Below are 22,104 nucleotides of genomic sequence, written 5' to 3'. Positions count from 1 at the left end.
AAGTCATGCAAATTCATTAACAACGAAGGTGAGCCCCCAAATAGTCTTGCTCCGAGGACAAGGGCTCATTATGGTCCTTGGGCAGACGAGATTTTGTTAATGGCATCTTTTTTAAGGCCGTGGGGATTCTGAATCCCATTGCGGCCTCATAAGTGTTTGGGTATTCCTTTCATTTTTGAAGACTTGCCCTTCCTCTGCAGGGTAGATAGGTTGAGAGAGTGGCTCCCTTGATGGTTCAGATATGACCATCACTTCCGGGTAACTGTCGTCAGATTTGGGCACAGACACTTGAAGGGTAGGGGGAATTACAACAGATCTCCAATCGATTTGAAAGGGGAACAATGATTTTCCTTCTTTGCATATTGGCTTTTGTATAGTGAACAAAAGGATGGGATAGAGAGAGTGAGTTAAAAAATGTAGTAAAAAGGCATGAAGAGAAGTTTCCTAAATGCTTTGAAGATCGTATAAGTGTTATACAGTGTAAATCTTTAGGTAATGCACGTTACTATCACCATACCATATTTATTTAATTCAAAAATATAAGTAGGTTACACAGTAATAAAATCAAGAGCACGCACATGTCAATAAGTAACTTCTTGACTTAGCATGAGGACCTGATAAAAGAGTGACACAATACAATGGTTGGATCATCAATGGTCTACGATTTTATACAAAGGAACGTGAAATGTATCGAAAAACTTAAAATAGTAATGTGGTCATAAAAAGAGATGATAAAATAAGAAACAAAGATTACTACGATGTCTTGACTAATATAATTCAATTAGATTATTTTGGGGATAACATAGTTTTTCTATTCAAGTGTGATTGGTGGGACTTCGGCAACAATGGTAGAGGAATCAAAACAGATAAATCAATTTATACCAGCATCAATATCATAAGGAAATAGAATACCCACAAGCCATTTGTACTAGCATCTCAAGTTGAACAATTTTTTTTTGTTAAAGACTTTTACGCAATGATTGTCATATCATGGTGAAGACACAGTTTCAAAACTCATACAATGTACTAGAAGATGAAGATGAATAGTCAATTTCTAATGACGATCCTTATGGTCTAACTGATACATCAAATATTAGGGTTGACAACTTTGTGGCATAGCAAAGAGATGATATTCCTCTAATACCTACTGATGAAAATCTTGTAATGCTTAAGAAAATAGAAGAGTATATTGATACTTTCATTAATGATGAATGTGAGGAGATTGTACTTTCATTGATTATGAAATTGGGTAAGATGAAATGAATGTTGATGATGATAGCAAGAGAAATAGTTTGATGTAATTTGTATAACATCATTATCATTTTATAAATACATTAATAAAATATTATATTTCTTTCTTATACAATTTGTTATGTTTGTTTTGATTTAAAATGTGTTATATGGGAAAACTAGAGGCATTACACAATATTGTGCAAAAAAAGTTTATACTCCAAGAGAACCCGCATATCTAGGCAGCTATCAACAGTTGAACCGACAATATAGAGACTATCGCCATAGGTTGCATAGGGACTGGTACTTCAAGTATGACACTAATGATATGAGGCTGGAAAATCATCATCGGGTGTGAACCACAATGATTGGCTTAATTTTGTCAAGTATTTTGGATCTAAGGACTTCAAGGTATATTTGCTAATTAAGTCACATTGTTTGTATTTTCTATCTATTATTCATATATGAATTGCTTATAATTTATGGTTCTTAAATGTAAAATATAATTAAGAGAAACAAGAAAAATCAAAGAAATTATATATATATATATATGGGAAATGTTCAGCACCCTAAGTTTTACCCTACACTTTAACAAATGTTTTTTGTCCTACATGGGTTAGAAGTTTTGGAATGGGCTGATTTTTTGTGAGGATGATCTCTATGGTGAGGAGATCATCCTCACCAAAAATCAGCCCATTCCAAAAATTTTAGCCCCATGTTTACAAGTTGAAAAATCGTGGACCGTCCATTTTTTGTAAACCATTTTTCATGGGATTAGAAGTTTTGGAATGGGCTGATTTTTGGTGAGGATGATCTCCTCACCATAGAGATCATTTTCACCAAAAATCAGCTCATACCAAAACTTCTAACCCATGTAAGACAAAACACGTTTGTTAAAGTGTATGGTAAAACTTAGGGTGCTGAACGGGACCCTATATATATATATATATATATATATATATATAATATATATATATATATATATATATATATATATATATATATATTTCATGTTGTTGGGATGAAATCTTTCTCTAGGATTAGCTATAATAGTGTAAGCTTTATTTAAAATGTATAAGGTTCTTATGTTATATACATAATATGCATTAATTTATGTAATGATAACGTGATATTGATACGAGTAATGAGCTCTCGTGGACTAATGTGTGATTCAATATTAGATTTTATTAAGAAGAAGAAAAAAGGGGTTGATTTAAGATAGAAGGAAGTCTATGTAAGTTATAATTAAAGATTTTATTTCTCTTTAATTTTTTTATGTATACATTAGTAAATTGATATGTAATAATCTTTTTACACGATTTTCAAATATAGGATAAGCTTAAAAGGCTAAAGTCTCAGGCAATGGAGGAAAGAGATGATCTTATAACCGAGGATCAAAGACTTGAGGTAGTGCTTGGACCGAAATGGTCAGGATACATATGTGGTCGTGGTGCTAGTCCGAAGACCAGGTAATCTATTGCTAGGCAATGAATCTGTGCTCAATTAGAGAATGAGAATGAGAAGAGACAAGCTTAATTGGATAGGAGATGATTGGAGTCGCTAAAGAAGGATAATGGGAGATGGTTGCCCGACTAGAGTTTATTGAGTCCCAAATGATCGTACAACAATCTTTAATGCAGATCATGCTCCAATCTCAAATTCACACTCTTCTCCAATAGTTCAAAAAGTCATGTCGAATTCTTACCCCTTTTTCTAACATAGCCAGATCTCTCTAATTAGACATAAGTTAATTATTGTAATGAACTGAAAATTTTAATATACATCTCGAGGAAAGAATTGTAGATTTTGATGTTGATTTAAAAGTATGGATCTTTAATTTCAAATATTTGAGGTAAACTAACTTCACCAATAAATTTAAAAAGATTGAAAAACATACTTTAGTCTATAAGCATGTTTTAAACAGAAGTCAAACGAAAAAGTTACCGAATTCTCAAGATTCATGTCAACTTTTACCCAATAGGTAAAAAGTTAATTTGAAGGCATAATTTGAGGATTCAATCACACCTTTGGATTCGTTCAAAAAAATCACCTGAAATAGAATATAAGAATGTCCGAATCGGCATTCGAAAAAAATAATTTTCGAAATAACACTTATGTTCCCACTTAAGTATAAATATCAAAAACCTAAAGAAAAATCTGATTTTTCTTATTCTTCTCTCCAAACAAAACTCAGTTCTATTTTTTATCGATCTTTGTAATTCAGATTTACGTCAAACGAGAACGATCTGAGCTTTGTCGTAAGAAGAAAAGTCATACACGTTGTCCAAGACTACGTGTGGACACAAGGAAATTCTATTTTCGTCAAAGGAAAATTTTGTGATTGGTTGAAATCGATCCTAAATTTTGTTCGACCATCGAAATAGTCTGAGGTAGAATGCCTTCCCTTCTACCCTCAAGTTATATGAAAATTTCATAGAAAACTACATTTGATCTTGTGATATTGGTTGTGCTTTCAATTTTTGATCATTTCATCAAATTCACACATGTTTGAATGGATTAAATCGTGTTTGCGAAATTCTTTTCGATAGATTTTAGTTCAACTGCTGTGATTTAAGTTTTTATAAGTTGTATAATGTTTTCAAACTAAATTGATACTTTTTGTATTAATTTTTGTTGATTTTTTATGAAAAAAAAATTTTATGAGTTTCTACTTACTGGCTGTGCCTCCGTCAAACATTAACGGCTTCACTATCAGAATCAAAAAAATTTCATAATTGAAAATTTTGTTTCAACTTTGTTCTTCCCACAGTATATATGTAATTTCTAGTCCTTTAATTATTACTTTTCATTTACTCTAAGTTCTTTAATGTAATTAAGGTTTTACCCCCCATTTGAAAATTTTGGGAATGATTTTAAAATCCAAATCTCATCGTGTCAAAATGTGATTTTTGATTTCAAGAACAAAATGTAAATTTTGACGCTTTTGCTCGATTTTGAAAAGTCGATATCTTTATCGTTTCTTTGAATTAAGCTATAAAAATTACATGGTATTTCTCATGTTATTGAAGGTTTTCATTTACAAAAATTCGTTTTCAATTTAAACAACTTTGAAAATTCACTTTTTCCAATACTAGTCAAATTTTCACAATTTTTCAATTTTACACCTTATAGCTATATCATGTTTTTTGGATATTTTTACTCAGTCAAAACCATCGAGTAGAATTGGTTGGTATTCTATGGATCTCGAATAACTTTAAAAATCAAAATTACTTTGATAGATATGTTTGAAGTTAGACAATGGATTGATCGATTTTTTTATGGATGGATAGAGAGAACGTATGTTTTCAACTGATTGATGGGACAGTGCATTCAGTCTTATGTAATGACAATGCCACATAAGACATGATAAATAGATAAATAGATGGATTGATTGATGGATGGTAATGAAAAATGGATATCACTAAAGAGCACTACCGAATCTTGCTTGTATTTTCGATAAAAAAAAAACTAGTATATATTACAAATCAAAACTATTTTATTTGCAAGAAAAGATTTGTAAAAAACCTATAAAAAGTGATGCGTTGTTGTGTATCTAGAAACGAAGAGTCAATCTAGGATAGTACTAGATGTCATATGCTCTTCGATAATATGGGATACCTTAGAGCATATTACAGCTTATGAGATCTAAGAATTTTTTCTATTTCTTTCCTAGAAAACTTTTTGTGTAAAGGCGGTCTCTCTATAGTGTAAAGGTAGTCAGGATTCACATGCATTGCCTCTTGATAAGTTTCGATGCGATGAGTCTCTTGGACTAGTCATTGTTAGTATGTAGTCTTCAAACGGTCGACCTCATAGTTAGTTGAACTCAGTATTGGGTTCTTAGTCAACGGCTAGTCTGAGTTAGATAAATGGTCATCTAACTGTAGTATGCTAGACCGACCACAAAATCAAATTATAACGATGGGATTTCACATTGGATTGGAAGTCTGAAATATCGAATTTCCATAGTCGATGCGGTTATATCTACATGTTTCTCTACTCTCTTATCGATTACACCGTCATGTTTGTATTATGTATATTTTCTTTATTTTGTAATGATTGATAGATGTTTTCCATTTAAAAGTTATAAATGTTCTTTTAAATAATAGAATTGATAGATTGAAGTTAATTATAACTGTTTACTAAGTATGCTTAGACATTTTTGTATGTTACATTATGAAAACCTGTATTATTTAACTGTTCAGATGATTACTCGTGCATATATGACTCACTGTTAGAATGATATTCATCCTGTTGAGTAATATTTTTCTGTTACTCACTTTATCCATCACATTATAGATTATTTAACTTTTGAGGAGCCTTTCTTTGAAGAGTCATTCGTGGGGGTCCTTAAGGAGGATTATGTTAATGTTTTGTCATCGTCGTCTATTTGAGGATTTTTAGAAGACCTTAGCAGTTATTTATTTATAAACAAGAAACATGTTTATTTGAGAATTTTATTAATATAATGTATTAGGATATTGAGGATTTGGTGTATAATTATGTTTAATGACAGCTTCCGCTACTCTAGATATTTATGGATGTTAGTTATTTTGGTTTCGCTGTGTAGAATTTTATTTTTTAAGTATGTTTGTCTATGTTTGTTCTATCAGATTGTATGTGTGTAATTACCTCATACTTCGAGATTCAGACTAATGAATTATTGGAATTTGGGTTGAGATTTCGGGGCATGACAATTATATTGCTAGACTATTCTCTTGATATAATGAAAGTAAAGATATATATATATATATTGTGTGTGTGTGTGTGTGTGTGTGTGTGTGTGTGTGTGTGTGTTTTCTCTTACATGTAATGATGAGTTAGTATTGGTTACATATACTATCTAAGCATTATAAACGAGCAAATCAAACAAGGGATCTACATCATGTAAAAGAGTTTTATATATAGGTCAGGATCCCTTGACTTTTAAGAATGACTCATGAAAAAAACACTTGATCCCACCCTTTAAATGCAAAATCTAAGGGTTGAGATTTAACCTCGGGATAAGTATCTCCGAGATTTGTGTTATGAAGATACTCATAAATTTCAACCATTGCTTTATTTTTAAAGGGTTGGGATCATATTTTTTTTTCAAGAGTCATTCTTAGGAGTCAACGGATCCCAACCCTTTATATAAATAACTTGATGTATTGACAAGAATTGAGAACATGTTAGGATAAGATACTTTACAAAATAGGAAAAAATATTCAATCTTTAATTTTATTTTTTTTATAATATTTATTACTTTTTATAAGCCTCAAATCATTCCTCTATATTCTATCTCTTAGTATATTTATTCATCTTTCTTTTTTCTAGAAGGACAATCAATGATGTGATGTAATTATTTCATTTGTTAGGAGGTAAGAAAGGCTCATTTCTAATATATTAATATGAATGAATGTTGTGATTTTCTTTCATGGATTTAGTTTTTTAACGAACATCTTCTCTTAATATATGAACTATTTCTTATCATGTGTTTCATATTTTCACATGTTGGAAATGTAAAGGAGACTCTGTCGATTTTTTATTTCTAAGGAGATCTACTTTTAGTCCAATGATGTATATGATCTATTCATTTAATTTATCGTAATCAAATTATTTTATTTATAGTCAGAGATATGGTGCATAAGTTATCAAAATCTCTATGATTAAGATTTTTTTTTTCATAATAAGTTGGACAGTTTATGTTTGAATATTATACTTAAATGAGTTGGCCAATTTATGTTTGAATATTATACTTAAATGAATTTAATTTAATTATTTCAATATTTAGTAGTGATGAAGATTTCATATTCTCTTTTGAAATATAAGTAGGTTCATGAAGACAAGAATATCAAAAGAAAAGAAAAAAATAATTTAATGTTATTACTCACTAAAATGTTGTCACCAAATTTGTTGCCACAAATTTTTTAGGGACTTTTAATGATGGTTTTTTTGTTGTAGCTAATAGTCTACTTTTAGCCACGAAAAATAATTCGTCACTAAATCTATTCCTAAACTTTTTTATGCCCTTTTAGTGGAAATTTATGGTTATGGCTAACAATCTACATTTAGCCACAGAAAACTAGTTGTCACTAAATCTATACCTAAAGTTATCATTGAAAGTCCATTGTTATCTATTAGATAGACAAGTTTTAGTTGCAACTTCGTACATTTTGTGACAATAACTTTTTAAATTAGTAACAATATATTTTGTGGCTAAATTTTATATTTTTAGCGACGATTTTATTGTTGTAACTAAAGGTATAATCTTTATTGGTATTTTTTAAAAATTGTAATTACTAAAAAGAAAGGTATTGTACATTTTTGAGTGGAAATCTTTTGACATGAAAAAAAAAAGGAAATAAACAATTATTGATAAATTTAGTACAAAGATTTTTCACAAATGTCTTATGAGCTAACCTGATTGAGACATTTTCTTTAGGAGATATGCTTTATAGTAGAAATACCTATGAGTTTCTTTTGTGATGATTAGACAGTCATACAAATAACTTTTAATAATGTATTTCACAAGAAGACGAAGCATGTTGAAGTTGATTATCACTCTTTTCATGACAAAATCCTAAATTATGAAATTGATACTCTCTATGTGAAGTCTAGAGATCAACTAGCTGATTTTTTTTATAAAGTCATTTGTTTGAAGTATGACAAATTATATTATAACAATTTGGGATTATATAATACATATTCTCCAACTTGAGAGGAAGTATTAGGAGTAATAAGTTATAATAGATTGTGTGGCTGGGTTGGAGTTAATTTCAACTCCTCCCACATTTCTCCAATCTCTTCTTCTATTATCTTTTTCAAATTCTTAATCTACAGGATATAAGGATCTTTATTTTAGCAAATTGTTATAATTTTGATAATTAGAGTATTAGAAAATGATTTTTCTAGAGGGTAGGGAAAATATGTATTTATATGTTTTTCTGGGCAAATGATTCAATTGCCAAAACATTTACTACAAAATAAGAATTTAAATCGTGGAATTTTCTAACTTGATAAAAAAAAACATTCAAGGAGAAATTTCCTTGAAATCAAACATATTGTTCAAATTGTTGGAATACAAAATAAAAGGTGATTAACTCCAACCCAAAAATCGTAGGTTTTCTCTATGAAAATTAATACCATAAAATTTCCTAAGAAATATGGTTTCTCTACAAAGGTTAGCAATGCAATGGCAAGAAGGAAACTAGTCCAAAATTCTGAGAGGTTAGTGAAAACGTACATGTAAGCTCTTACCCTCAAAATTTGTAAATAAAAGGAAATATCTAAAAGTAAAGGTAGCGTGAAAAACCAATGGCGTGTTTGATTGCATGGAAGTTCATTTTCCATGGATTTTAATATCCATGGAAAAAATTGAAGTAGAAAATGGGTAGGATGGAAAAACAAAATTTCTTTGATTGCATATGGAAAATATATAGAAGAAAAAAAAAAAATGAAATAGAGGGAGGAGAGAGAGAAAGAGAGAGAGGCGACGTAAAGGTGGCATTGGGGTAGAGAAGAAGAAGAAAAGGAAGAGGGGAGAAAGAAAGAGAGGCAACGCAGAGGTGGTGGTGGGAGAGAAGAAGAAGAAAATGAAGGGGGGAGAGAGAATAAGAGGTAGTGCTATCAACGATGGTGGTACCAACGACGGTGGTGGTGGATAACAATGGTAGTGGTGGAATTCATTTTTCCTATGGGTAGAGGTGAGGGAAAATAAAATCCAACCATTTTGAATTTTTTGAATGAGCGTAGAAATCCACTTTTCATGAAAAATGTCAATCAAACACAAAAAAAAATGAAAATCTTACTTATTTTCCATATTCAATCAAACCGACCCTATGAATATTTACATTTTTTTTTCCAATTTTAAAAATATTTTTTTATGATTTGAGTGTCGGAGTGAATTCAATTGGCATGTACTTTGGTACATGCTACCCCCATCAAATTGAGGGAACAAAGAGTCAAGGTTGACAAGACATCATCTCAAAGCACAGATCTTAAGGTGTGCAAAAGAAAAAATAATAATAATAATAAAATCTCCAACAAACATAATGGTTGGAAAATCAGTGTTGCAACATAAGTAAATATTTAACTAGGAAAACATGTTGTGAAGTAGTTTTTTTTTTTTTTTTTTGTTTTTGGGAAACAAGCAGATTGGTGATTTCTACAACGAGCAAACAATGGCCAATCTTGATTACTATGTATCGTATTTGGAGCCCTAAATTAAGATCATTTTGTAAATTGTGATAAGCAAGTTAGAAATTTATTGATTTTTTTATAATTATTCAATTTATTGAGTTTAGGAACACGTGGGGCCATACTTGTTGTCATTCATAAAAAGTAAAGGGTGTTTTTATTTTAATTTTTACTAAAGCTTGGATATGTACGCTAACCAATATCCGGGCAGCAAAACCTGCCCTGATTTTTTCTCTCCTTTTCTTCAGCAAAGCTAAGTATTGTACGGAATGCAGATATCATGTCTTATCTTTTCGACGGTGTGATATTATCTGTACCGACTCTTGTTATGATTGCCATCACAATTCTCAAATCCCAATAATTTTTTTTTTTTTTTTTTATGCTTGATTTGAAAAATAAATACAGAGAGGTTTACTTTATCAAATTTATTACTCAACAAGTCTTACCTTATCAACCATACTAACCTGACTAAGTTATCAAGATTTCAAATCTTATTAAAGATCATTGGACCTACTTGGATTATCACATTGGATATTCAACACCAGACTTCTAAATTTCATTTAAAAGCTTATATTAAAAATAAAAAAAGTTAATCTTGATCCAAGATGTAAAAAATAGACAGGTACTGTAATTTCAAATTTCAAATTAAAATTCAATAGTAAAAATTAATTTTTTTTTTTAAATTATTATAATTTTGTTCTCTATATAATCCTATGACATCAAATCGTCTTTTGGGATGCCACAAATTAATGCATTAAGGAAACTTTGCTCAGTAAGAAAATTTAACAAACCTTAGAATGAGTTCATGTGATTATTAATGACTAAATACCTATAATGCCTTCACTTTTAATCAAATATTCATTATATCATCTCCATGTTTTTAGAGAGAATAGATGTCATCTAGAGAGAAGATATAATATATATTAATTAAAAAAAATAGAGGGTATTGTAGGTATTTAATCATTTTAAAATATCTTAATTAAATTTCAAAGTTTGTTGAGTAAGAAACTTGATTAAATAAGAGAGTTTTTTTTAATAAATATGCAACAGATAGGTCTGCAAAATAATTCTCTGATGAATAAATAAATATAAAGGGGCTGATATGGCCATGGCTGGATTTGACTGGGTAATGTTAGGGCTGTCAAATGGAATGGATTAGATCCAAAATCCCATTTGTCTGATCCAATAATTGTGGGTGGATATCCGGTTTGAAGATTTGATTTTGACAAGGATATGACCCGATTTTGATAACCTATCAAATTGGTTCTGGATCAATTATGTTCCGATCCGGCAAATGTGAGAAATTATTTAAATTGTATTATATATTTTATCTAAATATATAAAGTTTATTCATAGTTTGTATATCTAATTGGATTTGATTCAATCCTGACCCGTTCCAATTGTTATCGGATCAAAGTTTATTCCATTCCTGTTGGATTGGTTTTGGGTTCCAAATCCAATCTAATCCTTATCAGATTGGTCCAATATTGACCCGATCTGATCCAGATCTAATCCATTAACATCACTTGGTAAGATATCAAAAATCAATATATATCCCTTATTTAAAATAATTAATTAATTACCATCATCTTCAATATTTAGGGATTATCATTTTCTCTTAAAATTAACCTTACATTTGTTTTAATCGTGGTCGTTATCATCTTAATCGACTTTCCTTAGATAATCCATATGAGTTAACTCGAATGCTTAAATTTCTATTTTTATCTTTATTAGTTTTTAACTATTCATTTTAATATCTCCAACCTTTTTACACTTAATTTATAACATGTTATCTTCAATTATTCAATTTATAAGGATGACTAGTCATCCGATCCATCCCTACATTCTACTTTAAATTTTTATTTTTAGTTTGATGATGATGATGATGATGATGTATATATAAGTTATATAGTATTCCAAAAGTATACATCTACTTCAATCATTCAACAACTCTTAACTATAAACAAAATCCTACCCAATCTTACTATTGTCACACCAACTTTTTCTAATGCCACACCAATTCTTATGTAAATCATCAAATAATTGAACGCAGTTGGTGTGGTAATAGTAACTCTCTATTTTAAATTGGTGATCATTTTTTTTTATATATATATTTTTTTCAGGCCCTTCCTTCTCCTTCAAAGTGTGTCATTTTTCTAGTTTTGTATATTGCCTCACTCTAAAGTCCAATCAAGTAATAGTATATTATCATATAATAGCAGGCCGACCTAATCTAGAATAAAAATAATGAATAAATTTATAATCAAACCATTTAGATACTAAATGAAATTCGAGCCTAAATAATGCAAACCCATTCTTCAAAGGAAAAATTTATGTCTCCTCCTTTATACCCACCTTAGCCACAACTTTTTCTTTAAATATTCTAATATATCCACTAAAGTAACTCAATTTATTTTCTAGTAACAAACAAAACTTAATTTTCAAGTAATTTGTCATATAGTTTCTCTAAGTCAAAAATATCTAAATTCAGTATTTACCTATATACCTAAGACACATGGCATGGGTGATAAGAGTCAAGATGTTAACATGCATTTGGCATCTCAAATATTTGAAAATTTAAATATAAAAAATTAAAAATTAAAAATTAAAATAGGATGTAAACGATCTTAAAATAGAAAAATGAAATAAATTACTTAATAAAAAGATGAAAACTTTAACTTTGTATCGTTTGTAAGCACCTTATAGAAATAGTTTTTAAGGAGTTGATGATTTTTTACGTTACCTCAAGTTTTTCACAAAAGTATACTTGAGATAGACTTGGATAATATTATCTAATTACCTTTGTTCATACATGTCTAGAAATCACGTCGTGCCACGTTGAAATAGTAATAAGTTTCGTCACGACAAAAATTCAAAAAGTAAAAGTGACAAGGTAAATTACACATTCTTCTTTTACCCTAAGATAAAATCTACCTGTTATTTTTTCTTTAATTAGTACATTAAGAAGGAAAAGTCTCAAACTAATCTTTTGGTGGGGGTGGGGAGTAGGGTAACAAAAATTAATGTCCAAAATCTTTTACAATCTCACTTAAGCCCCTTCCCACAGTTTCACACTACTTACCAACTTTAGCTTTAACAGAAAGATATGACTCTGAATATTAAGAGTTAGTTTATATTTACTCTCTATTTGGAGCGAGAGAGAGAGAGAGAGAGAGAGAGAGAGAGAGAAAATTTAAGCTGATCTAATATGATAACCAAGTTCGATGGGGATTAGTTATCTAGGAAAAAATTCAAATTCTTTTTGAGGATTATACAAATTATAATTTTTGGAAATCTTCCCAAAGCTGTATCATCTTCAGCCTTTCTTGTTCCTTAGATTTAAAGGTTGAAGAAGATAAAATGTTGAAAGTTGATAGGTAAAAAAAACTCCCCTCAAAGTTGATCACGATAGTGTTTTTTAGGAAAATATCAAGGTTTTTATTTTCAATATATATATATATATATATTAATAGACCAATCCCTTATTCAGTGAATTTAAAAAATATATATATCAGAAAACTTTTTATAGTGATTCTTTTTATAGTCATTGTTACTGAAAATCAGTTTATTTTAAGATTAATAATTCTATAAATTTAATCTAGAGAGATGTGACGTATCCTTGAAATATGAGGTTTGTCCAAACAGTTGGATTTCATGTTTTCCCATGAGTCGAGGTGTCCCAACCTTAGTGACTGGATCGCTTTGCTGCTTCCTTCTCTAATCCCAAACTCCTGAAATATGAAATATGGGAGCTCACTTCCAAAATGTATGAAACCTAAATCTTCTTCATTAGGAAACTCAGTCCATCCATCACATTCAAATATATATATATACATTTTTGCCCATATAAGACAAACGGTGAGTCGTAATGGGGGTTGTAATAACGCCATCCATATATATGGGACAAGTGAAAAAAAAAAATTATATATACATATTTCTTTCTTAAATAGATATTGATCATGTAATACTAAAAACAAAAAATAATAATTATAATAATTTAGAAGATAACAATAGTGTAATAATGTTGGTAGAAGTATCACTACTACTCAAAACTATTTAAAGAAAAAAACAAAACTGTAACTAAGCTATTGATATGGGACTAAGTGAAAATATCATTGAGCAATAATATGTGGAGTCAGCCAGCATTTTCTTCTAGGGGATGCTAAAGTATAACACTTTATATCGCTATTGTTTTCAAATTGAAGGCTTTGATCTTCTCTTATAGACTAATATTAAATGATCTAAATACCCTAATCTTTAATCTCTAATTAAAAATCTGCTATATTTTACCTATTTAATAAATTACTTTTAATCCATTTAACCTAATAATACTTCATCCATTGTTTTCAACCCTATCAACAATGATCTCGAGCTTTGCTCTCAATTCTTTCTATGTATGGTGGGAGGGACGTCCCTTGATAGAGGTTCTTTCATTTATCCCAACCACCTCTATTTAATACAAAAACTTCAACTTCTCATCTACCCCCAGAAATTCCTGAGAAAATACAAACCATCAAAACTTAACCCAGAAGAGAAGAATAATTAAAAAAAAAAAAAAAAAAGCAAATGAGCCCAAAAGCTACCCTCTATAAGTCCATGCAGGTTACATCAACCATCCAAATTCTTTAATTTCTAATCATATTTCCGTCCAAGACATATCAATCATGTAGGTATCCCTTCCATAAGGAATATAAAGAATTCAGTGTACCATTAAAACATCTAGTACAGCTACAATCACTGTGATTAAGATAATTTTAACATATGCAATATATAGCAGGGGGACCGAACACCACTTCAACATATGAAATCCACAACTTGGAAAATTTCCACTAAACATACATCTTTCAAAAGCACCAATATCATCATATCATTGTTTCTAAACCTCATAACCTAAAGATACATGAGACAGCTTAAGCAGACAACCCTCTCCCCCCACCTTTCCTTTTAATAGGTTTTAGTAGACCTCTCTCTCTCTCTCTCTCTCTCTCTCCCTCTCTCTCTCTCTCTCAAGATGATTCCAGTAAATATTCCATTGAGAGAACAAGTTCTCCTCAAGTTTCAATTAGGGCAACCAACAAATTGCAGAGGTTCCAAGTTGAACACTTGTAAACCTAAAGCACAAAAACTACTAAGAAATTAACAAATAACAGAGAGACCAACACTTCACAATATGCAAGTTTATCCAGATCAATGGTTTCCCTGGTCAAGTTGTTCAGTTTCAGCTAATGCGGCAATCTCATCCACTAAATCTGCAGGTTTCTCAATTAAATCCTTGCCTAAAGTAGACACCATCTCATTGCTATTTGGAACAGCATCCGCACCGCTAAATGAATCAATGATTTTGCCTGTTTCCCCATCCGACTCAACCACCACCATTCTATCTTTGCTGCTCAGAACCATGGTATTCCCATCACCAGAACCATCATCATCTTGAAGACTGATTTCTGGTTTTACCAAAATACCATCTTGGTTCCCAACTTGATTCTCAATTGGTATCTCAGACTCGAGCTGACTATTCTGAGCCACTACAACTGTTTCTTCTTTCGAAATATCAACAATATTCCCCGTAGTAATATCACCAGGTATTTGTTCAACATCTGTATCCATCGTTATCATCTTCGTATCTTCAGCACCAACAGGATTGAGTACAGAATTATTATTCTCAACAGAAACATCACTTGGGTTGTCACCTTCCGTGAAAGAGATCTGAGAATCAATTGGAACAGAGCCTTCATAGATATTATTAACCTGTACCACCGATGCCTTCTCTTCCTCTGCATCACCATGAGTTTTTACATCCATGCTTGTACGAGACTCCAGATGACCATCAGTATCCATATCCTCCTTTGGGCTTCTTGCATGAGTAGTCTGCTCTTGGATGGCCTCAACTTGCTTCATTGGAGTTTCATCATGCATATGGTCAATCGATATAGAGATGCTATGTTCTTCTGAAGTGGATGCAGCAGGTTCACCAAAATCTGTGTTCAACATATCAGTTTGATTTGTAGCAGACTCTAGAGCACGATTCTTTGCTGCAATTTCTTCCTGTATTAAATCTTCTTGTAATTTGTGCTGCTCTTCCAGAAGCTTTTGGAACCTATCTTGCTCAGCTAATAAGTTCCCATATCGATACTGTAGATTTTGCTCAAGCTCCTTTTGTTTATTAATTTCTGTCAACAAATCATTGACCCTGTACGATGCTGCCAACTGCTCTTGCTTTTGTAAAGCTTGGAAGCACTCTAGTTCCGTTGCAGCAGTGTCCATCTGCTTGAATGTAGCTTCTATTTGTGACCAAAGTTTTCCAGCCCGCGTCTGGTCGTTTGAATGAAAACATGATTATTACCATTCAGTAAACATATACTATAAGCTCACAATGCAATGAAAGAAAACTACAAGAATTAAATTAGTAATCACCCGAATCGCATGGAAATTATTTATTTGACCCGAATTTCTAAATATGGGAAAGAAATGGAAGGAAAGAAGAAATAAGCTTGTAATAGCGGACAGTTCTTGTTGTACCTGATAACCATGTGTGAGAAGCTTTATCTTCTGCTCGAGGCGCTGTGCCTTCTTAGTTTCATCATCCATACTGTTCTTCACGTTCTCAAATTCATTCTGCAAGGCAGCAAGTTTCTCTGTGTTCCCAGCAACACTGGAAAGACCATAAGCATTACGAGTAGGAAAGTACATGAGCTCTTCTTGGCATGCATCATGAGCTCTAACAAATTCGTCAAGAGACTCATTATCATGCCCCATTGCCACACGGAGAAACTCGACCTCTTCCTTTATAAACGAATCAGCCTAAAAAAATATGATAAAATTATGAGGCAGTTCCTGGATGTCGATACTGCTACACATTCACAATTTTGCATGAATAGACAATATAGCCTAAGGCCATCCTTTTAATGGTCAGTAGTTATTGATGGATGAAGTCATCTAAAAGTCCCCATCAGTTCAAGTGTAAACAGCCATAATGCCGTCAAGATTCATCTTGAACCAGCAAATCTAGAATACTGCGGTAACAAGCATAATCCATTTAAGGTCCTTTTGGTCTGTATAGTAATAGCAATGTATAGTGAACTCCACAGAATGAAAGGAAATGCATACTGAATGCACAATAGAGAAACTGAGCTAACAGGTTGATAGATCTCAATGCCTCTTAAATGCATTATTTGGCAAAATCAAGAATCATCCCACATTAAAACTGATGCAACAACATCTTGTGGTGACGGGAGGAAAAGCCCCTAATATGCTTTCCAGCAACTGAAGGTGAGTGGCAGAGATCATCTCTTAATGTGCACAAATATTTTTGGAATTAATAGGTAGGCTCTGAGAATTGAGGCCACTCAACTTGTTTTTTTTTTTTTACTTATATGTCAACAAACAAATCGACTTATAGTTATTAACAGCATGAAATCACTTCAAATATGACAGATCAACTTGTATTAGAAATATTGCATAATGTAATACCTAACATGAGCAAGAAGGAAAGTAGGGGCCTTTGGCCTAGTGCTTAAAACCCATATTAATGCGGAATACAACCAATGATTAGAATTACTACAATTTTATTTCACCAGTGGCGAAATCTTCCCAGTCAAGGAGAATTGACGGGGCATCAAATCCTAAAGAGTAGATTTTAGTTTTTAAAGGCGATGAAAAGTAGAGACCTAAATAATGTTAAGTGCCTTTAAAGGCAAAGATGAAAAAGTATTAGTAAGTGATGAAGCGATGGCTTGCGCATGCTCAACAAAAGTTGATTACAAATCCAGCTAAAAGAAATATTCAAGTTGACGGTCTCGAAAAAAACGAGGAAGACCAAAAATAAAATAAAAAATTGGATGGAGACACTGAAAGCAGTTATGAACTCTCTCAATAACAAGATTCTTTAGCGATCCCAAATCTTTGGAATAAGGCTTTATTCTTTTTGTTGCATAACATTACTATTACTTATGCATTTCTCTAGTTTGCTCACCTCTCAATACCATACAACTGCTATAATGGTCCACAGTTGTGTAGACCTCCAAATACTACCCCACAAACTCCATTTCGATAAGTGCCCTTTGCACAATCCAAGAAGATGGGTTACACCCCTTTGTAAATTCAAAGAAAATGAGTTATGCCATTTGACTACCTTAAAAACTTTAACCCATATCCCGTCAACAGACTCTGTGTCCCTTCTCACTGGCATATTTTCATTGCAAACCTCAATCTTCCCATTACTAACTTTCTCTCACTAACCCGCATATTTATAATGTTTAGAGCTCCTACATTTTTCATTAATCATGAACCAATAATCATTAGCATTTTTTCTCCAATATTATCATAACTATTACTTCTGCTCCCACCTGAAATTTCTCTAGTTTAGCCACCTCTAAATGATTACACAGGTTGTCAATGTTGTCAAATGAGATCGCATATGCCATTTCCAAACTGAATTTTGCATATGCTACCATCGCATATATAAATGTTAAATAAGTCTATAGGGTTATTTTAGTCTTTTCACTTGTTTAGTTATCTTATGTAATACTTACATAGCCTAATTAGGGCTAATGAATCTAATTAACTTTTTCTCTCAGTTTTAACTATAAAATTATGCTATTTGTCCAATATGCGATGGTATAATGTCCAACGGTTAGAAATATAACCGTTGGACACATAATTTTTTTATTTTCTTTTTTACTTTTAACTCTCTTTTTTTCCTATAAATTACCCCACTCCTATCCCCCATACTTCTTCTACAACATACTCTACTACCTTCTAAGTTCAAATCTCTTTTTTTCTTCTTAAATCTCTCATTCTCTCTATTCTTTACTCTCAAGTGATCAAGTCCCAACTCACTCACTTACTCTCACTCTCAACTCTCAAGACTCGAAGACAAAGAAATCTATCACCTACTCTACTCAAGTCAAGATTCAAGATTCAAGTCAAGTCATCATTCATCAAAAATTTGAAGATCAAGATTCATCCAACAACTCTCAAGTTCAACCTTCAACTTCAAGAATCAAGATTCAAGACAAGATTGATCAAGTATCATTTAACTATTATTCTATCAACCCTCAACTCAAGACTTGAGAATCAAGATTCATTCAATCTTCAAGTTCAAGTGTTCAACTTCAACCTTCAAGAATCAACTTCCACCCATTCATTATCATTTTTTTTTTTTATCAATACACCCATTCATTATCATTCATCATCTTTTTTCTCTTCTACTAGTACTACTCAAGTTGAGGTTGAAGTATTTATATTATATACTTTTTTACTTTAATACTTGTTCTGTGTTTTCTATTTTTGTAGTTATTTTTTATTTTCCTTGTTAGATTCTTAGAAATTAGTGTGTCGGCCTCGTCGGCCAACTCTTCCCTAAGGCCTAAATCAAATAATCTCAGTTGGAAATACGAAAACCCCAATCCGAATGTGAGTTGTGCAGGTTCATCAGTCTAGGTGGCATTGCACACCACAAACAACATTTAGTACACATGCCAAGATCAAATGCTTGGTATGTGAAAAAATTACTCCCGAAATCCAAAAAAAAAAAACTAAAAGAGTATATGGACCAAGCTTCAAAAAAGAAACCTATATGGAAGGTGGTGGTTGAGAGGATGATGATGATGATGTCATTGCTTATGATACCCCTCCTTCATCAATGGGACCTAGTAAACCACCGGTTCCACCACCATTATCTCGAAGAGCTTCTAAAAGAGCTCGTGCCTATGATCCACTAGATAGGTGGTGTAGACCACATCCCGAAGATATGGTTGACCAAAGAGGAAAAGGTAAAGGTCCATACCAAACCACCATTGAACATAACACCAAAGATAGGAAAACAATCATTCAATATATAGCGAAATGGCTATATCAAGCTGGAATTGCATTTAACACAATCAAATTACAGAGCTTCAAAGTAATGGTGACGGCAATAGGTGAATTTGGACCTGGCCTCTAGTCACCTTATCATGAAATAAGAAACCCATGTCTTAAGAAAGAAGTGGAGTTCACCTATGGGTTAATCAACAAATATCTAAAATCATGGAAAACCTATGGATGTACTCTGATGGACTAATAGAATTGGTTGGTCAATAATTAACATTTCAGTTAATTGTCCGACCAAACAATATTCCTCAAATCCATAGATGCATCAGCCATTCTCACACAACTGGGTATCTTTTCCAATTGCTAGATAAAACAATTGAGAAAATTGATGAGAACAACGTTGTCCAAGTTATATCGAACATCACAACTGCATATGTGACTGTGGGTCGAATTTTAATGGATAAACGCCCTCGTGTGTATTGGCCTCCATGTGCAGCACATTGCATAGACCTGACTTTGGAGGACATAGACCTAACTTTGGAGGACATAAGTAAATTGCATATCAACATCATTGCTAAGACTAGGAAGGCCATTGTTTCTATGTACAAACATGCACTATTATTATAACGAATGAGAGCACATATAGGTGAAAACCTAATTAGGCCTGCAATCACTCAATTTGCAATTGGCTTCTTGACACTACAAAGCCTACACGGAAAAAGCACGAACATAGAACCTTTGAGTGTCGGCTGAATGGAACAATAGGCCTTGGTCAAATAACCGAAAGAAAATTAATTGCCCACACTATCTTGTCCCAGACTTTTTGGACAGGTGTCTCAAAAGCCCTAAATAATGTCATGCCATCAATTTATGTTCTTTGGTTAGTAGATGGTGATAAGAAGCCCCTTGTCGGCTACATTTACGATTCAATGGAAATAGCTATTGAAAAGAGTATACCAATATTGATAAAGAAATTATAAAAATGTAATTAATATTATTTGTAAGAGATGGGGTAGCCAAATAAAATTTGAATCATATTCGGCTACTAACATCCTTAATCCAACCATATACTTCCAATCTGCCAAACAAGATAGAGGCGGATTCAATGCATATGGTTGGATTTCTTGATGTGTTGGAAAAAATGGTCCATGAACAAATAGAACAAGATGCAATATCGACACATGATTAGGGTATTTTTATATTTTGATTAGTATAAAACTTGAATATGTTTGTAAATTTGTGGTTACTTCTTGTGGATAGATGCAAAAAATGATATCAACATGGGAATTCTTGATTTTTTATCATTCTAGTTTAATATGGAACTTGATGATTTAATATGAAAACACTCGCTAGTAGGAACGATTACATAGCCCTAACCTAGCTTGATTTTTTCCGATGTTTCCCAATTTTACCAAACTTTCCCTTTTCAACTTATTCCCGAACCCCGACTTGGTGACTATGGTCGACATATGGAGTTGATCATGTTACGAAGGATCCATGTTTAAAGAGGTTGGCCATACAGGATTCTAGGCCTAACATGTTCTGCATCGGGCTACGAACGCAATTGGAGTACATTTGAGATGATATGAACTAAAAACTAAACTAAGTAAAACACTTAATATTTTGCTTCATTCTTTCAATGATATAAATAGGTATCTAATATTTATAAATTATTTTGTATTAAACAAATCCACGCTAAAAAGAGAAATAGACTAGAACAAAAGAAGTTGAATGACTAGGTGTTCAAGCAATACAACCAAAAATTGAACGAGCGATTCAAGTTGAGGAAAGAGAATCCCGACTTCTACGATCCCATCTCTATTGATGATCTTAGCATAGATCATCTGTGGATCAGAGACACACAGGATGAGCCTGTGTTGGAATGAGAGGATCTAACTTGGGCCCAAGTTGAGCAAACGACTTTTACACGGGCATCTAGAGAAAGCTCAAACTAAAGAAGGGGCACTGATTAGCGCTCAAGGCAACTAGAAGACGAAGATGAGATACAAGAAGAAAATGATGATGAAGATGAAACAGTACAAGGTCAAGGAAATGAAGAATTAGTGAGATCCAAACATGAAGAAACCAAGGAGGATGAGGTGTATGTGGATGACGGTGATGATTCTGATAACAAGGAAAATGAAAGCAACGACAACGACGATCCTAGTATTTTTTGATAATCGACTATTTTTAGTCTTTTACTTGCAAGTTTTGATGTATGTATAGAAGAAATAGCAAAGCTGTATTTCAATGAATATTTTCCCACACATTATTGATGTGTAAGAGCTGACTTATATACATTGGTAGGAAAAAACTATTTATGGCAATGTACATAAATTTGGCTAAGACTATGCAACAGTTACAGATTTGTTGAAGTCAATGCAGCAGTTACAAATATTCAAAATTGATTTTGAATGATCTTGCTTGATTGTAGGCTGGATGTGCTCTGTTCAATCTTGGCATTGATTCTTGCATTCTGTCTTTATACGCCCCCGCAAGATTGAGCTTCCATCAGCAAGCCCAATCTTGTTTCTCGAGATTTCGATTCTTTGTCTTGACAATGGCTTTGTCAACAGATCAGCCAATTGGTCTTGTGTATGAACATGTCGAACTTGAAGAGAACCACGTTGAACCAGATCACGAACAAAATGGAGATCGATTTGTATATGTTTCATGCGCGAATGTTGGACCGGATTCAAACTTAGATGCGTAGCACCAAGGTTATCACACAATAATAAGGGAGCTGCTTTTAGTGGAAATCCCAACTCGTGAAGAAGTCCATGAAGCCACATTGTCTCGGATGCCGCATTGGCAAGGGCTCGATATTCAGCTTCGGTGGTGGATCTTGCAACTGCTCTTTGTTTCTTTGAGCTCCATGAAATGGGA

The 22,104-nt window shown here is 32.4% G+C and overlaps 1 protein-coding gene across 1 annotated transcript in view; it reads right to left on the bottom strand.

The window, feature by feature from the left end:
- Positions 1-14,011: 14,011 nt before the first annotated feature.
- CDC5 (cell division cycle 5) overlaps positions 14,012-22,104 on the bottom strand; it is a 25,485-nt gene continuing 17,392 nt past the window's right edge. The window contains exons 3-4 of the mRNA XM_086450773.1: positions 15,928-16,209; positions 14,012-15,720 (exon numbers count right to left, since the gene is read on the bottom strand). Coding sequence (XP_086306899.1) covers positions 14,596-15,720; positions 15,928-16,209 — 1,407 coding nt within the window. The 3' untranslated portion in view covers positions 14,012-14,595. The remainder of the gene's footprint in view (positions 15,721-15,927; positions 16,210-22,104) is intronic.

The sequence above is a fragment of the Akebia trifoliata genome, chromosome 8, assembly GCF_017979445.1.
Source record: "Akebia trifoliata isolate Shusen 1 chromosome 8, ASM1797944v1, whole genome shotgun sequence".
In the NCBI taxonomy this organism is placed as follows: Eukaryota; Viridiplantae; Streptophyta; class Magnoliopsida; order Ranunculales; family Lardizabalaceae; genus Akebia; species Akebia trifoliata.
Note: the sequence above shows the minus strand (reverse complement) of the source record. Positions and strands in the feature narration are given on the sequence as shown.